Source organism: Rosa rugosa, chromosome 3, assembly GCF_958449725.1.
Source record: "Rosa rugosa chromosome 3, drRosRugo1.1, whole genome shotgun sequence".
Taxonomy (NCBI): Eukaryota; Viridiplantae; Streptophyta; class Magnoliopsida; order Rosales; family Rosaceae; genus Rosa; species Rosa rugosa.
In genome coordinates, this window is record NC_084822.1 from 2,031,419 (window position 1) to 2,051,375 (window position 19,957).

General features: G+C 38.9%; 1 protein-coding gene and 1 long non-coding RNA gene across 2 annotated transcripts; one reads left to right on the forward strand and one right to left on the reverse strand.

The window, feature by feature from the left end:
• The first annotated feature begins 5,364 nt into the window (after nt 1–5,364).
• On the forward strand, nt 5,365–7,394 carry LOC133736277 (uncharacterized). The gene is made up of 3 exons (XR_009859487.1): nt 5,365–5,773; nt 6,255–6,313; nt 7,164–7,394. It is a non-coding gene; the product is annotated as an uncharacterized LOC133736277 (long non-coding RNA).
• Nucleotides 7,395–7,877: 483 nt separating this feature from the next.
• LOC133735997 (uncharacterized) lies at nt 7,878–9,512 on the reverse strand. The gene has a single exon (XM_062163432.1). The coding sequence runs from the start codon at nt 9,510–9,512 to the stop codon at nt 7,878–7,880; it is 1,635 nt and encodes a 544-aa protein (XP_062019416.1).
• Between the last annotated feature and the right edge of the window lie 10,445 nt (nt 9,513–19,957).

The window sequence follows — 19,957 nt, forward strand, 5'->3', positions numbered from 1 at the left end:
TAAGAACTCTTGCAGATGACCCTTCAACTTTCTTTGATTCTTCTGCCTTTGTTGGGTGTTCCCATCCATTCTCAACTATATTCCACATGTTTTCGTCCTGAGAGTAGAGAAAAGCCCTCATCATAATCTTCCATTGTGAATAGTCTTCACCATCAAACAAAGGCGGACAATTTATAAAACTGGAGGCTCTGTCACGTTCACGTTCCATCCTTGACCACGGATCAACTAAAAAGCTTTAGAACCCGCTCTCATGCCAAGTGAAAATACAAGGACAGAATACGTTTTCTGGAAAATGGGGATTGCAGTATATGGATCAATCCCTACTGGGCAGAAATCAGAAATAACGAACCAAACTCCAGATTTTTGGTTACGCAGTGAAAATCTCAAATATGAGATTAAAAACACTGCGGGGCTCTTACTCTTGAGAATCCAAAATAATAATGATCTTATTCAAAAGAATATATTCTTGTACAAACTTGTATAGCACTTGCTCGGCTATAAGATTTAGACAAAAGCTAACTCTAAGTTTGTCTTCCTTCTAGAACTCCTTCGCTTGAATGATCTTCAATTCTTGTTCTTCTTTCTTCACAGTCTCTCTACTGATCTCGAGAGAGTAGTATGCATATGAAACTATGATCACAAACACTTATACATGGACCAAGTGTTTTGACTCTTTGTGAAGACACAAACTCAAACAAATATGCAAGACCCTATCACCAATTCTTGCGTTTCTGAATCCCACTTTTTGCCGTGCATATTTTCTGAATATATATCAAGCACCAACGGCAAAACCTCTATCCCAAGATTCTGACCTAATTCCTCTTTAATTGAGAAAGAGACTTTCCATATAAGAAATACAATAAATCTTAAAGGAAATCAATTAGGAGTAGACAAATCCTAAAAACCCTAGGGAATCAATTACACAATTTCATAAACAGAAAAATATCTTTAAATAAAGAAAGTTAAACCTCAAAGATATTTTCCCGTTTTGTATGGAAATGCCAACACACCAAGTTGATCAAAACTTATACCTACACATTCCAAACATGTTTCCAAAGATAACCCGAATCTACTGAGCCCAAAACCCCCGCAGTATTATGTAGCATATCATTAGCGAGTTTTTATGCACTTTTAGTAAAAAGTTGGCCTTTGAAGTCAAAGTGCCAAATCAAACGGTCACTAACCTGTTGGGTACTCAATTGGACAGAGAGAATTAAAGAGGCATCTTCCTCATCAAAGTGCTGCATAATCAAATCACTACTCCAGGAACTAGAAGGAATAATTAACTCACCAACCAAGCTAGGAGCTACAGGTTGTCGAATAAAAGGCTTGAATAGATACGGTCTTGGGAGCCAAGGGTCTTCCTAAATTCTAACTGATTGACCATGACCAGTCTGCCATCTCAAGCTACAGGTTGTCGAATAACAAACTTGATTTATCTTCGCCAGATGTTAATCCAAAACATTGTATGGTTGCAGCTGCTTTTAGGGATCATTCAACTTTGGCTTTGTGCAGACCTGGAGACGAGAACCGGACTATTCTCCTAGAGGTACCAGGTCTTGAAACCAGCAACTATTTCAATGATATATTGTCTTCTTCTGGTGCGTTACATGCCTGCTGAAGCTCGTACCCTAATGAGAAAGAGATGGCCGTTGAAGCTCGTACCCGAAACGACTTTGGAGAACAAGTAGTGGAATTAAAGTTGGTTCACTTTTTTGATTATAAACGTGGTAGGTATATCCCACGTCTGTTAGAATAAAAAAATGAGGTCTTAATTGTGATACAAAGAATAGTGGAGCGCGCTCGGGGATTATGGTTATCATGGTGAAGGTAACGACCATGATGATGGTGAAGTCAGTGAAGATGATAATGTTGATCAGGCCAATGGAGATGTTGAAGATGATAATGAATACATTAATAACGTAGAAGGTAATGATCAGGATGAAGAAATATATGATGAAGGATATCCAGATTTGATGCGGAGGACATGTTGTTCTAAAGTATACAAGCTTAACCCAAAGGATGGCAACTTTGTTAGCGTACAATGCTTGGTCGACCAAATATTACTTTTTCCAGACTCTGGTTATTTGTCCATCTCCACCATGGATAAGAAGGAGCTAGAGGCCAACCGCATTTATTTTGCAACAAAAACTTGCGTTATAAGCCTCCAGTCGTTTCTCATGATATTGGTATATTCGACCTTTTTTTTTTTTTTTTTTTTTAAGAAAATGGTATATTCGACCTAGACAGTGGAAGAAGTGAGCAAAACTTCCCAAGTATAGACATGTTAATGTGGTCTGGACTTGAAGGTTTACTAGAAAATGATATAATAAGATTCAGTTGGTTTACCCCAAGTACGTAAAATTGATAGATAGAAACTTTATAAATGGTTAACAATTCTTGTTCTTCCCATTCTTGTTTGCAGCACGTGCATGTTTTCTTGCCGCAAAAGGTCAATCCATACATTTTTATCATAATAAGTATTTAATTGTTGTTAACAGCATTGATGGACAATGCATTTTCTCCAAGTTTTTTTTTTTTTTTTTTTTTGAATAAACCAAGTTTTTTATATCTATATTAATTTTTAATCTTGTTTAATATACATAATTTGTTTCTTTGTATGTGACGCAGTCGGAAAGATCACCTAGGTTTACAAGCAATAAACCTAAGCAAAAGTTCTGGAGTCCACCAGAGATAAAAGAGAAAATTCTCAATTTGATTGATAATATGATAAAAGATAGGTTATGCAGCCGTTTAAGGTTGCATATATATGAGAAAAGAAACCCTAGGGCGACTAACAATGAAACTCTAAAGCCCACGGGTAAAAATAAAACAAATCCAAAACAAACTAGGAAACTGAAAATTCTGAAAAACAGTAAATTGCAGTTTTGAGGCCCTAAACGACCTCGAAAGCCTGAAAAAGCCCACACGTCATGATAAAGGGACAAGTTTTGTTCCTGGTGTCGTTCCCTTTCCGGAAAGCTATAGCAATCGCGATTCGGGCACCGAATGCCAAAGTTGCAGGAAACCGGATTTTCCTCCTTTTCCACAATCTAGCTGTTCTTCAATTCGGACTGCCATTCGTTCTACATCAGTCTCCTTCACCTCCGAAGAACACGACCCCAAGTTCTCTTCAGGATAAAGAACCTCATCTTCACGAAACTCATGCAGATCAGCCACATTAAAGGTGTTAGAAATGCCCATGGAATCAGGAAGTGCAACAACATAAGCATTGTCGTTGATCTTCCTCAGCACCTTAAAAGGACCATATTTTCTTGGCTTCAGCTTGTAGGTACCAACATAAAACCTCTCCTTCCTTAGAAACACCATCACGTCGTCACCCTCTTGGAACACTTTAACTCTTCGATGTTTGTCAGCTGCAGCTTTATACTTACCATTAGTTTCTTCCAACTTGGTCTTAACTTCTTCTCTAACAGTCTGCACATCCTTATCCATGCCTTCAGCAGCAACACTAACACCAGGAACTTTAGGAAGCTTCACTAAGTCAACCACATGTCGAGGAACAGCAGTATAAACTAATGAGAATGGTGACTTCCCGGTTGCACTATGCACAGCACTGTTATAAGCAAACTCCACCTGTTATGAGCATGGTGACTTCCCTGTTGCACTATCTCCACAAACACTCCGAACCATGTTACCCAAAGTTCTGTTAGTAATCTCTGTCTACCCATCAGTTTGAGGATGAGCTGTGCTGCTACAATTCAAAGCTATTCCAAACATTCTCGACAACGTAATCTAGAAGTGACTAAGGAACTTCGTGTCTCTATCAGAAGTAATGGACTTGAGCACTCCATGCAAACGAACCACCTCCCTGAAAAACAGTTTGGCTATATTGGAAGCATCAGCAGTCTTCTTACAAGCTATAAAGTGCGCCATCTTGGAGAACCTGTCAGCTACCACAAACACAGAATCCACACCCCTTTGGGTACGGGGTAATCCCAACACAAAGTCCATAGCAAGATCCTGCCAAATATCTTCAGGAATAGGTAAAGGTAAATAAAGACCAGTATTTTGGGATTGACCCTTAGAAACCTGGCAGCAGGTGTAGCACTTCCTCACAATAGCTCCTACATCCTTCTTCAGCTGTGGCCAGAAATACCTCTCCTCAAGGCTAGCAATAGTTTTATCTCAGCCCATGTGTCCACTCAAACTCCCTCCATGCAGATCTCTGATAAGTTTCTCCCTCAATGAGGAACTAGGAATACAAAGCCGATTGCCCTTGAATAAATAACCATCACTCACATAGAAATCTGCAACTGCATGATTGCTATTGCACTTGGCCCAAATCTCCTTAAAATCAACATCTTCCTCATATAAGTCCTTCAAGAGATCAAAACCCACAATCTCCTGAGCTAAAGTGACCAGCAAGGAAGCCCTCCTACTCAAAGCATTTGCCACCATACTAAGAGTACCAGATTTATGCTGAATTACAAAAGGAAATTTCTGCAGAAAACTCACCCATCTTGCATGCATTTTGTACATAGTTTTCTGACTATTAAGGTACTTCAAGGCCTGATGATCAGTGAACAATACAAATTCTCTCTGGATTAGGTAGTGCTCCCATTGCTTCAATGCCCGGAACACTGCATAAAATTCCTGATCATAAGTACTCCACTTCTGACGAGCTTCACTCAATTTTTCACTAAAGAACGCTACTGGTCTCTTCTCTTGTGACAACACAGCACCTACTCCCACGCCACTAGCATCACATTCCACCTCAAACACCTTGGTGAAATTGGGAAGAGCAAGAACTGGTGCACTACAACAAAGTTTCTCCTTGATTAAAGCAAAACTCTTTTCTTGTTCTTCTCCCCACTGGAATTTGCCTTTCTTCAAACATTCAGTAATAGGAGCAGTAATGGTACTGAAATTTCTTACAAATCTCCTGTAGAAAGTAGCCAAACCGTGGAAGCTTCGCACCTCAGAAACTGTTTTTGGGGCTGGCCATTCTCTTATAGCTCGTATCTTCTCTTCATCAACCTGAATGCCTTCTTCTCCAACCACAAAACCCAGAAACAACAGCTTGCTGGTGCAGAAAGTACAATTTTTCATGTTAATGTACAATTTATTTTCCTGTAGAGCTCCCAAAATGTTACACCCCGTATTTATCAATTTAGGGGTTGCTAGAAGTTGACTTTTTATGGGTTAACAATTTGAGAAAATTTCCTTCATGTATGTTGTAGGGGACGTTAAACCGAGTCCGTGGACATGTGGTGCACTTAAATCGGAGTTCGTATGTGAAAGTTATGGCTTAAAATGTGAAAGTTACTATTCATGGTAATTAATATATATGGAAAATTACTGTTGGTAGATTTCCATTTTTCGGAAATCCACCCCACCTCGGTAACTCTCTCTCCTTTTTCCCCCGAGCTCTCTCTTCCCTTCGGCCTCCCTTCGATTTTCCAGTCGATCTCCTCCTTCCGACCACCCAACAACGAACTCCGGATGTGGGGCGACGCTCCTCCTCCTTCTTTTCACGTTTTGGGTTGTGAGTCACCGTGATTTGGCCGGAGGAGAACAAATCGAAGCCCAGAAGTCACTGCTGCAGATTTTCCTCTTCGCCGATTTCTTTCAATTTCGACTACCTTCGGCCACAAAACCGGTCATTCTAGAATACCCACTCCTCATAGATGAGTTCCTTCGAGTTTCACGATCCAATTTGAGGTGTGGGAGGAGAATCGAAGATTTGAAGTATCTGTCACTGTTCATCTCGGTGTTCTTCAGAATTTTGCTCCGATTCCGGCAATTCCAGGTATAATTAGGCTTAGGTGCAGTTGAGAAAGATATTTGGATTGTTGAGTTGTGTTTGTTGGTAGAATTAGGTGGCCTGTGGTGGTGTTGCCGGCGCGTGGGCGCGCCGCCACTGTGGGTGGCGCGTGGTGGAGCGTAGGGTGGAGTTTTGGTTTCTGTTTTTAGCTAATTAAAATGTACATGAGTTATAGAGGTTGTAATTGTGATTTTGGTGAAAATTGGAAGAGTTGGGATTGGATTTCGAATTGTTGGAAAACTATAATACCGGTTATCGAATATCGAGAATCTGAAGATCGGATTTCTCTTGAATAATACCTAGAATTTATAAATCGACGAATTGGATTCTATGGTGTAGTTTGGAGGGAATCCGAGATGGATTGAAAGAGTTCGGTTTAAGGGGATGATTAGGATTTTCATTATCTAATTATCGTAAATTTAATTTCCGTCCTGTAATTGCATTTTTACGAGTATTATTCGTACAGGACGAGAGGAGTCTTCATACGAGGAGGATACCGAGCGACGTCAGGATTGACCATATACTGTGAGTGGACTTTTATTTTCAAAGAATGATGCATGCATTTATTTATTTATTTGTTTCCGAGATGATAATTTATTTATCGTATTCCTTTCTCGTGCATATGGTTATTTTTCGGAAATGGTTTTGGATATTTGATTATTTGAAGATTTTATGGCGTGCGGGGTCACGTAATTGGATTATGCTTATTTTATCTTATTTATTTTTTTGAATCTGAGTTTATCTTGGCGTGTGGGACACGTCATGGGAATTCTTTTGCGAGAGTTGGGGAAGCCTTATGTATTTATGATTTTACTGTGGTTTCCGGATTTTCTTTTGCCATACTTTGGGTGACTTATCATTGCTAGCATTGATCTTCCGCCTTTGTGGCGAGGTGATGGGATCACCGAAGCCCTCCGCCTTTGTGGCGCTGGTTACTGTCTCTGTGACAGTAATTCTGAAGCCCAGTATCCTATCGCTACACTTAGTGGCGTAAGGGTATATTACGGGAGTAATGGGAGTACTTTAGCCTGGGAGGCTCACTCGTATGGCTATCGTCTTCCCCTACTCACTTTACTATTTTTGACTAGCGGGGCTAATTCGATTTCCGTTTAACCAGCGGGGCTGGTCCTATTTTCTTGAGTACCGGAGTTTCAATCTTTTCTTTTAGTTTGTGACTAGCGGGGCTAGTCGGTTTTTCTTGTTCAGAACTTCTCTTGTTTTGTTGTCCTTAAACATTGCATGCATCGGAAGTTTTTAGACAAATAAATGGGGAAAGAATTAAATTCCTTTTGTTAAAATTTGTTTATTTTTGTCCACTCACGCTAACGTGTTTTTCAATACTTTTCCCCTGGGCCCTTTGGTTTCTAATGCCCAGTTTACAGTATTGCTGCTCGGCGTTCAGGAGTGAGCCATAGTGACCGCATCCGCTTCCGTCATCACATTTCGTAGGTTACCTGTTTAACCTACTGTACTCTATGTTAATTTACGTTCCTAGATTTGCTCTGATTACTATGAGATTTGTGACCCAGACTTGTAATGAATTATATTTGAGGTCTACGACCTAACTTTGTGAATTGTAGTATCCTAGATCTTGGAGTTTCTTAGACTTGAAGTGCTTGATACACTATTATTATTTTTGAGTTTGGGTTGGTTGAATGATGGGAGCAGGGTGGCTCCAGAAGTATGTGGTTGGATTATTAGAAGTGAAATTTGTTTTCCGCAGGTTTTTGGGTTGTCCCTTTTTAAGGGAGGTTATGCCGAAAGTTTTGGTAAACCTTCTTTAAAAGTGGGTCCCGCAGGGCCACTTCGGATTCCAAGGTGGAATCCGGGGCGGGTCTTGTCACAAAACCTGCCTCAAATGTACCAGATGTTCTTCTTTGGTCCTGCTATATATCAATATATCATCAAAATACACCACGACAAAAGAACCAATAAAAGGACGAAGAACCTGGTTCATAAGCCTCATAAAGGTGCTGGGTGCATTAGACAACCCGAATGGCATCACCATCCACTCATATAACCCATCCTTGCTCTTAAAGGCTGTCTTCCACTCATCCCCCGGCTTTATTCGAATCTGGTGATAACCACTTCAAAGATCTATCTTTGTAAACACCTTGGAACCCTCCAGCTCATCAAGCATGTCCTCCAAACGAGGAATAGGAAACCTGTACTTCATAGTTATCTTATTTATAGCCCTGTTATCAACACACATCCGCCATTGATTACCCTTCTTAGAAACAAGGAGGACTGGAACTGCACAAGAACTCATACTTTCACGAATGAACCCTTTCATCAACAAGTCTTCAATCTGCTCCCTCAAAATCTCATTCTCCTTGGGACTCATGCGGTAATGGGGCAGATTTGGCAAACTAGCTCCAGGAACCAAATCAATCTGATGCTGAATATCCCTCATAGGTGGTAACTCATTTGGCAGCTCATCCGAGATCAACTCCTCAAACTCTCTCAACATATTCTGCACTTCCTTAGGGACCACTATATCTTCCTTTTCTGCAGTCAACAGCCCTTTAATCACCACTGGACAAATAACTTCAGATTCTTTAAAGGCTTCCTCCATCTCGAATTCACTGCTAGACAAGGTCAGAAAGCTCTCCCTTTTCTTTACACCAGATCTCTCAAATTGAGAAACATGAGCCATGGCAATTTTATGACTATTCCACATAAACATCATCACATTATCTCTACCTTTGTAAGTCACATCCACATCATATTGCCAGGGTCGCCCAAATAAAATATGACAAGCATCCATATCAATAATATCACACAGAACTTCATTTTTATAATGTTTACCAATGGATACCGGTACTTTGCAGGACTCAGCAACTCGAACTTGTGGACCTTTCTTGACCCATCCCAGAGAATAAGGTGCTTCATGAGGCTGTGTAGGTAACTGCAAATACTCCACCAATTTTCTCGCTACGAAATTTTCGCAGCTCCTATTATCCACAATTAGATTGCACACTTTGTTATTAATGGAACAAAGTGGTCTGAAAATATTGTGCCGCTGCCCATCTTCCTTAGAAGTTAATAAGATCCTCTGCAACACAATATTAATCTTCTCAGGAGACTCCTCCACTGCAAACTCAGCCCCTTCATATCCATCAGCTCTTCCAACTTCTTCATCATCTTCATCATAATCATCTATAAGGGCAGATTGTCTCCTCTCAGGACACACATTAGACCTATGTCTAGACTTGTTGCATCTATTGCAGAGTTTTGTTGTAGGCCTTGCATAAGGATTATTAGGCTTCTGATTTGGGACCCTATTTTGAGCACCACTGGAACTGCTAGAACCGCTAGCCTCTTTAAAAGGAGGATTGGAAGCCCTAGGAGCACCCTCTGTATTTTGTTGTATGGCTTTTCCCTTGCCAGCTGAGGAGTTCACCAACTCTGTGCTCCTTTGATAGGTATACCTTTGGAAAGAAGAAGCTCGTGAAGGCTTCTCTAATAGTTCTGCTTTCAATGCTAGGCTTGTAGCTTCTGTCACAGTCCACACAGTTTGCAATCCAATTTTCTCTTGAATGGCTGGCTTCAGCCCACTGATATAGCGAGCCACCTTCTGACCTTCAGTTTCTTCTAGTTCATTGCGCTCTGAATAACGTAAGAACTCAGCAGTGTACTCAGCCACGGTCCTCGTACCTTGGACACATTCAATATACAACCTGTATAGAATCTGCTCATAATCATCTGGCAAGAATCTCTCCATCAATAAGCTGTTTCATTCTTCGCCATGTTTTAACCCCTTGCTTTCTCTGCTTCTTCCGAGTATTCTGAAACTTATCCCACCAAACTGCAGCAGTACTCTTTAATCGCCAGGCAACATGCTTAACTTGCTTGTTTTCAGGCACCTCCATAATCTAAAAGAATCTGTCCACCTGAAGTTGCCAATCCAGATAATCTTCCACACCCAAGTTGCCCGAAAAGAAAGGGATCTCAGCCTTGACTTTGTAATCCTGGTCAGCTTGTCCTTGTTGTTCATGTTGCACAATTTCTTTTTTAGAACCAGATTCTGAATTATTATCAACAACTTCACCACGTGGAGCCCTAACTCGCTGGCCTCCTTCCCCGCCTCTATTCCGATTGTTGTTGTTGTTATTGTTCCTCTCTCCCAACAATCCATGAATTTCTCCAATCTGAGTATTCACGCTGTTGAAGGCAGCGGTAAACGCTGCGGTAAGAGCCTCAAGATCTGTTTTCGTAACTTCACCCATAGCTACCGAGGTAAATAGGAGAGACAGAGAAGACCTGCTCTGATACCACCTGACGCAGTCAGAAAGATCACCTAGGTTTACAAGCAATAAACCTAAACAAAGGTTCTGGAGTCCACCAGAGATAAAAGAGAAAATTCTCAATTTGATTGATAATATGATAAAAGATAGGTTCTGCAGCCGTTTAAAGTTGCATATATATGAGAAAAGAAACCCTAGGGCGACTAACAATGAAACCCTAAAACCCACGGGTAAAAATAAAACAAATCCAAAACAAACTAGGAAACCGAAAATTCTGAAAAACAGTAAGTTGCAGTTTTGAGGCCCTAAACGACCCTGAAAGCCCGAAAAAGCCCACACGTCATAGCCAAGCGACGAGTTTTGTTCCTGGCGTCATTCCCTTTCTGGAAAGCTATAGCAATCACGATTCGGACACCGAATGCCAAAGTTGCAGCAAACCGGGTTTTCCTCCTTTTCCACGATCGAGCTGTTCTTCAATTCGGACTGCCATTCGTTCTACATCAGTATGTCGGAAGTAGTATAGTTTTTTTTTTTTTGAATAAAGGCCTGGTGCGGCTGCCCTCAAACATTGATTAATGAAACTGTCGAATACAAGGGGGGGACATTGAGCCTAAACCCCTTATTACAATAAGCATCTAGATTATTTTCCGAAATAATATCAGAAAGCTCTACAGGAGACTTGTATTCTAACAAGCACCAACTAGCAAAGAGTGCACAATTAGCTACTCATCCATTTGCTTTAACATAGCAGTGACACAGCGGAAAGCTAACTCGATATGTAACTCGATTACAACATAGCATAATTACTAGTTTTAGCACAACTTTCCTCCTATGTTGCCGTCGGAGAATAGATCCAGCAACACTTATTAGTCTCACCCTGCCACTAGGCGGTAACAACCACTTGACGAAGCAAGGAATTCGTCTCCTATCCAGAGCAGACAAGGCACTTGGAGTGCATACACAGACACAAAGCCCGACTAGTTCTACACAAAAAGTGTAGGATTTTATTGGTCGCATAAAATGCATCCAACCTGAAAAACATAAAAGTAAAATGACTTCAAAAAATAAAATAGCTTGGGCAGGACCCAAAAGTTGGGCCCCAACCCTAACATAGACCCATGAAGCAAGGATATCAGAGCCACGGTTTAGGGCCCAGCCCAATTCTGATCCAGCACGAGCCTTGGGTCGCCGCCAGCTAAACCGGGTCGCAACCGCCTGAGATGGATCGCGCCCGCCTGCGTCGGACCCTCCCCTGCGTCCAGCCACCACCTGCTTCAGTCCTCTGCCGACGTTGGAGTATCCTCTGAATCGGATCGAGACCTGCAACAAATCGTGCCCGGCCACCGCTCCTCCAACCCAGTTGTCCGAAGACGTTGTTCGCATCCACCATCTTCGTGCAACCCTCCTGCAGAACGTCCCCCCGGATCCAGCCTCCCATCTGACCCGCCACATCGTCCTGCTAGAGCTGTACTGTACCCACCCCGCCATCGCAATCCCTGCCACCGGACACTGAAAGATTCGATTTGAAGCAGAAAAGCCCCGATCAAAGAAACACTGATCACTTAGCAATAGATCCCATCCGACGACAGCGTTTACAGACGCGCCGTCGGACGGAGGTAGAGACCCTTTTCTAAAACCCTACTTTCGCTGTCCAGAGAGGAACTATTTATTCCGGAAGTAGTATAGTTTTGTTCGCCTCATTTTTTTACTTTTGGAGGAGTTACATTTGATGTCCATTTCTCCGTGATTGTATTCTCTTTTTCTTTTTCATTTTTTCCTAATGCTAAGAGGATTTCTTGCGCAGCAAGAATTGGATATGAGCTTATAAATAGACCAATTCGTCAATTGAGATAGATTGAGCTAGAGAAACGGAATAGAAAAGAAGAGCAACTAATGAAAGAGAAAGAGATGAGGCAACCCCAAAACATGAAAAATCAAAACGGAATGGACAGAAACGAAACATGAACAGATGGCAGACACCACCTGACGATATCATGGAGATGCATGACTTTACACTATCTGAATTTTTGGGATCGAATGTGATTAAGCCTGGTCTGCAAGCCTTGGAGGTCAGACATTTGTAATGCAAAACAAGAAGTCCCTAGTTAATTAGTACTACCTCAACTTCAGGACCCAAATTACAGCAATTAATACAACTACTTGAGCCTTTTCAGCGCCTCTGATAACAAAACTCACAAGTTTCCACTGCCTCCGCAACTTGAAGGTTCTCGGTTGTTGGGTCTTCTAGAGGTTGGTTGATTATGATAATAGAGCTTGGCCAAAACAACTCCGTCAATCTGTTCCTATTCAACCCAATTACAGGAGCCCAATGCCAACTTTCATCCTGCATAACAACAATTCCAGATTCTAAACTTGACCTGGAGAATAAACAAATGAATGCTGTCAGAGTGGTGTTATCTACCTCTGATGTTGATTCAAAACATTGTTTAGTAGCGGCAACTTTTTGGTCTTATAGTAATAGTGCATGGGTTTTGTGCTTATGCTAGACGAGAGCGCGCTGTAGTGTTTTCTTTGAGTTATCAGATCTGGGAATCCTCAACGTTAATGATATGGTGCTTTCTTCGGGTGTTTTGTACGCCTTAGTTACTCATTATGAGAGTCAGATTCACGTTGAAGGTTACACACCTTAAACTTTGGAGATCATGTGGTGGAATTAAAGTTGGTCTACATGGGAGATGTTGACAATTTTTCCTATATACCACATCTGTTAGACTCAATAAATACGAATGAAATCTTGATGATTCAGTAAATTTTGCAAGATTATATATGACCACAGGGACAGAGGTGGCAACAATGGAGATGATAATGATAACATCACAAGGACTAGGACAACTGATTTTATAGTACACAAGTAAGAATAACAAGTTTCTTAGGGTATAAGGCTTGGCGGAACGAGTATCCTTTCTGGCCGAACCGCCGAAGGTGGTTCCTTGTCCCTTGCAGTAAGTGGTAACCAAGAGTTAAAAGGAAGTTGCGTTTATTTTGCAACAAATACTGCTATGAAAATTCATCGTCTCCTGTCATTTTCTCCGGATTGGGAGACCGGCTTGTTTATCCCAGATGATGGAAGAAGTGAACAATCTTCTGCACATATCAAATCGATACAGGTTGGAAAGCTATCATCGGCTGACAACGAAAGACTTAGGAGTTGGTTTACCAAGTCTATGGTATATAGAGATGTGATAGGGTATTACTGTCCACCTAAATGGATGCACAAAAATGCCTATAACTTAACCCTACAAGAATGTCGAAAATAGTATAGGTAAGTAGGGATCGTTCCCGCAAGAGATTGTGGTCTAATCACTAATCTAAAGACTCAAAACAAAATAAAACCTAAACTGTCCAATTATAAGATCTGACTGGCAGACGACTCTAAACTATTCTAAATGTCACGAAAATTTACAGACAGACTCTAGACACGATAAACTAACTACTGACAAAGTTTGATAATTTTTGAACATGTTTTGGTTAACAAAATAATTAAATAAAAACGAAACACTAAATGACTCCGAAAATAAAAAGACTTGATTCAGGGTTTTGAAAATTAAAGATACAACAAGTTAGGGGATTTGTATCCACCACCAATCAATCAAGTAAACTAATCATGTTCAACCTAATTACATTTATCTATGGATGAAGATGCTCAAGTTAACCCAACGCCTAAATTAACCTATTGTTTTTCCTTATTTGTATGCTAGGTGAGAGACGCTCTACACCTAACCTATTTTCTAAAATGCAACCTAGGTTGACACAACAATAGATTTAACACAAATAAATCATTACGCAATAGAAAAATGAGACATCACAGGCATCTTGAGTACGACGCGTCTCAATTAACCCAGGAACCTAATCACTTGTCTTATAGACAATTTACTACTCTAGAACTTTCAACGGAACCCCCGAAACAAGGCACATGCAATGATTATTCTTAGCAATAGAGCCCTAAACATGCAATCTAAGTTGTGCACCAAAGAAAACATGCAAAGGAATCATCAATGTAAAAATAGAAATTAGGTTCTTATCCAATAGATAAACAAAACTAATTGAAAGTCATAACAAGTTTACAATCATGATTTGGGGCTTCAACAACGCCTAACTACTAACGAGTTAGTTTCTCATAGAAGGAAAAACAAAAACAAGCTAACTAGAAAATTAAGAAGTCGCAAGAGAGAGGAGAGGGAGAGAGAGAAAAGAATGACGAAGAAGAGAGGAACTTTTCAGATTTGCATAGCCCTTTTATATTGTTCCTTGAGTCTTCTTTCATTCCTTTTTGGTTTGAGATTCCTTGAATTGTAGAGAAAGCCAACTTCTTAATTCTCTATTTGATTTAAGATTCTCCACACTTTGTCCAATGAGAATCCTTGTATTCGACAGTTTCATTAGTAAATGCTTGAGGGCAGCCGCACCAGCCCTTTATTCAAAAAAAAAAAAAAAGATTCTCCACACTTTGTCCAATGAGAATTGCCATGTCATCATCAATATTTTCTGAATATTTCCTTAATTTGCCTCGTCATCTCCATGGATTGGGCTCCTCGATCCATCAAGGTCACTTGCTTGGGTTAGGACTTCAAGCTTTTCTTTATATGCACATATTTTCTCTATATTATCTCTTTTTTGTATATTTGCTCCAAAATACCTAATAAGCACAAAAGTAAATTATAATAAAGAGAAATAGAATAAACTAACAACGATTAATATAGGGATTGACATTATAAACGTTGCATAAAATGCTCCTATCTCCGGTTCCATGTTTTCAAAGAAATGTAGTAGCTTCAGTCACTGCAATTACAAATGATTTGTGACTCCTAATTAGTGCTAATTCTTCACCAGAACAATCCATGATCGATCTGATGGTCACTTGTCTTGGCAAATGCATGGTGATTTCTTCACTTGCTTCTTTAAGTCATGGCTTTTCTCATACTTTCAACTAATCAAAACCATATTGTAATAAAGCATACTTTAAGACAGAAGAAAGACATCACTAATATATAAACATGGCAATGGGAATAATATGTGCGCGTACCACCGAATTCTTTAAAAAACGAGTGTTTTTCGTATAGACTTTAAAGATACTACCGAATTCTCGAAAATACTAGCGTTTTCCGTCTAGGCTTTAAAGACACCAAAAGTTGCATTTTATACTTCTTAATTAGCAACATTTATAGCGATGTCATGGATGCTACGAGTGCCTCTTAGAAGAGACAATGCGGAATTGCGGTATATATAGATTGTAAATAACTGAAGAGAATAAAACCATGACCTAATTGAGCAAATCTAAGGGTTCAAAACTTCAAATGGCACCAGTTATTTCAAATATTGATGTACCTTACCGAATGATACTTTCATATCCTTTCTTTGTGTGCATTGTCAAAATGCAGCTTTAATGTGTTACCAAAGCCCAAAAGGGGACTAAAGTTGTACACATTTTCTTTCAAGATAGATTATATTCTTTGGTCCTAAAATTTGTTCTCAGAAAGGAGGCCACAAAGCAAGTTAACCATTATTGTGTTTGCTGATATATTTCTCCAATCCAATTATTTTGCACCAATAATATTAGGCAAGCAATACTTTGTTAACTAATGGGGGTTGACCAGACTTGAATTTGAATCATAGCAACCAGAATACCCAAAGGACCCACTTCATGTAATTGTATTTCAAGTCAATGTAGGCTTCCAAAAGCTTCTCCGATGAGCACAAAAAGACACCCATTATAAACTGTTTACATTACAGAAGAAAAGGAAATACCAAAAGCTTGACCAATTATGGGGCTTTAATCATTGCTAAGGATAAAGCCCTACAAGAGTTCTACAAATTAATAAGCTATATCTTCCCCGATCTTGGCAATTTAAGAAGGATTAATGTTAGTAACTTGTACAAATTAATAGATGTACATTAACTAAGAGATGGGTGATAAGTAAAGAAGCTCAAGCTAGAAATTATTGGCTCCAAAATTGGACCAGCTCGCGTGCTAAAAACCTTTACCATGCTCCAGAAATTAATGATAGAGATTGTTTTGATGTTGCTCAAACATTTTTGTAGATTTGGTTTCTTCCTTAATCAGCATTACTGATTAATCTCAATGATAAATATTTGGCTTTTGTGTTTTGGTTCCCCCATCGACCTCATAGTTATAGAGTACTCCATGTAGTGTTTGGCAAACAAAATTCATAGCAATAACATGCTTTGTCTGGATTTGTCCCACATCACACATTTGTCATTTTCAAATAATGAGGATTAATTTAATTATTAGTGCTAGATACACACCTTAAAAAGACTCAAATATAGTTTAGACAATTAAAACAATTAGCAGTGTTTGTACGTCTAGGTTTTCTCTTTCGAGCTCCTCGTTCTACCATTTATGAAAGATTGAAATTAAGCTCAATTTGCAAATCATGAAAATTCTTCTAAGTTCATAGTCATAGTACGTGCATTTGGAATATGTAGTCTAGGTTTTAATTAGTTTTACTGCTCCTGGTTATGAAAACCAATTTGCAATTCATGAAAATTGTTATATAAGTCCATATTTCTATATAGCAAGAACCGACACTCACAATCATCGATTGATTAAAAGATGTATGACTTGTGTGACTCATTATACATCAATATAGTATTGACAATCATCTATGTATGCATGGACGACTACATAGCTATAACATGCATGAGGACTTATTATACACTAACAACACTAATGTGATTTGTACGTGCGTAGACCAATACATTAGCATATGCCTAAACGTCCCATTATACACGAACTATGCCAATCATCTACACTTATGTTGTACATGAACAACTGACAATCATGTACATTTGCCTGTGTAGCTTGAGCTTCATTAACAACCGATGATAATCATCTACACATACAAGGCCAAGAATTTCTAGCATTGATCGATCATCAGTATTTACTTATTGCTACAGCGATTTTTGTTGACTCCACAAAACAATTAAAACACCCGACCTAATTAACAAGGATATGGAATTATGGATCATCATTTTGATCTAGTAATGCTTTCAAATCTATGCAGCAGCTGATCTGACAGTACGTGAGGTAATCTGGCGATATACATCAGCTAGATCTGTACCATATTTCATTCATATGATGAATACAATCGAATTAACGAGGTATAGACCGATGATGTGACAAGAACAAATTCCATACGCAAAATTATTGTGGTCAGCGTTGTACCATATTTTAGTCAAGGAGACAGAAGCAACAGGGAATGTTTCTGGTCCTTAGAGACTAGCTAGAATAGGAAGCATGAGAAAACAAATTAAGGTCGAGTGGAATATAATGTGATGAATGTGTGCCCAACAAAACCCATGAATATGTTGCTCTGCACCCAAACAAAACTTTTTAGACAAACTGATCGATAAGATGATGGTGATGTTTATCTTAATATCATCACCAGCAGTACTGGTTCTACTGCTGCACTTCAAATATATAAATGGGGTTCATCCTTGCTAATTATTTAAATAAAGACAAACTCATTATGGTTCATCATCATTAGAAATGTGGAAGATAATCAATAATCTCTCCAGGTGATCACTTTCTTGGTTCAAATTCAAAAAGAACCCTAACCTAGCTATAAGGCATAGATAGATAGATCTGCAGCACATTGAAAGAAGCGAAAAGGAGGAAGAAAAATTATCATACTGATGTTAACGTGTCACTTACTAGAATTAAATTGATTAACTTTGAGTTATTTTCCAGCTTAAATCGGAAAAATAAAAGAAGGAATTATTCTATACTAGGCTATATTAGGAGGGATGTCTGTTTCAATTCACATGTTTTGTTCTAGTAAGGAAAACCAAAATACGGTCAAAGATGCAAAGAATCATATCTACCATTAATGAAGCATCTGAATTAGATATCTTTCATTTCACAGATGTGCTACAATCTTTTGCTGTGACAGATGCCATTTGATAGGTCACGGGGTTGCATTACATTCAAACAAAAAATACCTAGTTTTATAGCAGATATTCAGAAAAGACTACATTAATTAAGGGTAAGGTTCTATCAGATACGGGTAAATTGAACCCAATTACATTCTTTTCTTCCATTACTTCAAAAAAGACCTAGTTTTATAGCAGGAATCTAGAAAAGATTACTTACATTAATTAAGGGTAAGGTTCTATCAGATACGGGTAAATTGAACCCAACTAACTTCAATAAGAAGTTTGACGAAACAGAGCAAAGAAAAATATCAAAGTTACGAGAATGCTAATGCGCAGTAGCGGCCTAGCTACCCACATTCAGAAACTACTCAATCCCCCCCAATTATTCTATCACGGAGGTTGAGTTGTGATTAAACTTTGGTTCATTTTTATTTTAATGAAAGAGATAAATTGTTTGATGAAATGTCTCAAATAAATATTTTATAATAAAACTGTTTGCATGTCTTAATTATTTCATAAATTTCTTTATCATGTTCGATTTAAGGCTTATTATATTTTAAAAAATTAAAAACAATTTAAACCTGTTGTAAATCGAAACTTAGAAAGAAACTATGGCCAAAAATGCTCCCCAAGAGTCTTGTAACACTAACACAAAAGGAGATGCTAATTTCCAAGCAAATGCACATGATGAAGCACGTACAGCAAGCACCTTCGAGATTATCTTTTATATTTCTGTCCAAGCATGTAATCCATGTGAAATTAGTAAGTTGTGTGCAGTTGATTAATTTCAACTGGAATTGGGGTTTGAGCTTATACATTCTCGAGTTGCAGAACTGAGAGAGCTTAAGATAGCAGCAGCTGCAATAGGAAGACTTAGGAGAGTGAGGGAAGGAAGAAGGCCATGTGAAAAAAGGCAGCCTTTCTTGTGTTGATGTTTGTAAAGCGACCACGCCCCGTTTGGCTGCAATCATGTGGTCTACTTTGTTATAATTCCATTCCCTTCACTCTAATTCCTCTCATTTCTTTTTTTTGTCATCACCCTTGTCCCCCTTCCCTAAGTACCTTGTTCCTGTACAACATTATGAAAATCACATTTTTACTTGCCCAAGTACCATACTACCCCTTACCAAACCATATCCCTTAAGCCTCATTTCAATCTCCTTGATATCGCAAGTTACCATTAGTTTGCTAATGGAATAGCTTATGTTGGCAAAGCTATTGGTTGAGATTGTTTCTTAAACCTTAAAGTCGACTATAGAGAAAGTTTGTGTTTGTAATAGTACGTCTCTATAAATAATCTTTCAATTACTTTATAAATGGGATCGATTTTTTTTATAATCTCAATTAATTTCCCACTACAAATAATGATCAAAATCCAAACAGATCATATTCACACTACAAATGAATAATAAATCTCCTTAAAACTTAAAGAATTGATCTTTGGAGTCTAGCCCTTCATGCTGGTATAAACTCTACTAGTACTCAATAATTTTTTCTCTTCCTTTGAGCTAGAAAGTTGCTTGGACGAAAATTGAAAGGATAACCTCTTTTATCTCTATATCAGATTTTCAATCTTTGGGATCAAAACTAATTTTGTTAAACCCATATGATAACAAACCATAGATACATAAATCTCGTTCAGACCTGATGATCAAGGTGTTCGAAATTTCTGTATCACATGAAAAATTGAAAACCAAGAGATCTTTTGTGTCTACAACTAGAACAGAAATTGTATGGCAAAATTGGTAGTTATGCATAGTAACCAAACAAGTGTAATAATCATCTCTCCAGCTTGGGAAGCGCGTAGACCCGCTCGTGCGGACAAACCATTCACGCTCCGCTAATTAATCACTTTTTAAAATTTAGATTATAGCAATTAACCCTATTTTATATTATGAGCTAAACAACAAAAATTTTAATTACCAAAAAGGGCCCGAGAACCATCGGATTTCGTCAAAACCCCAAACAGAGAATTAACTCGCTTCCCAAAACCGCTCTCAAAAATACC

What these genes read in the sequence shown, in the direction of transcription:
- LOC133735997 (XM_062163432.1), bottom strand. Translation starts at nt 9,512, where the DNA reads ATGGAGAGATTCTTGCCAGATGATTATGAGCAGATTCTATACAGGTTG.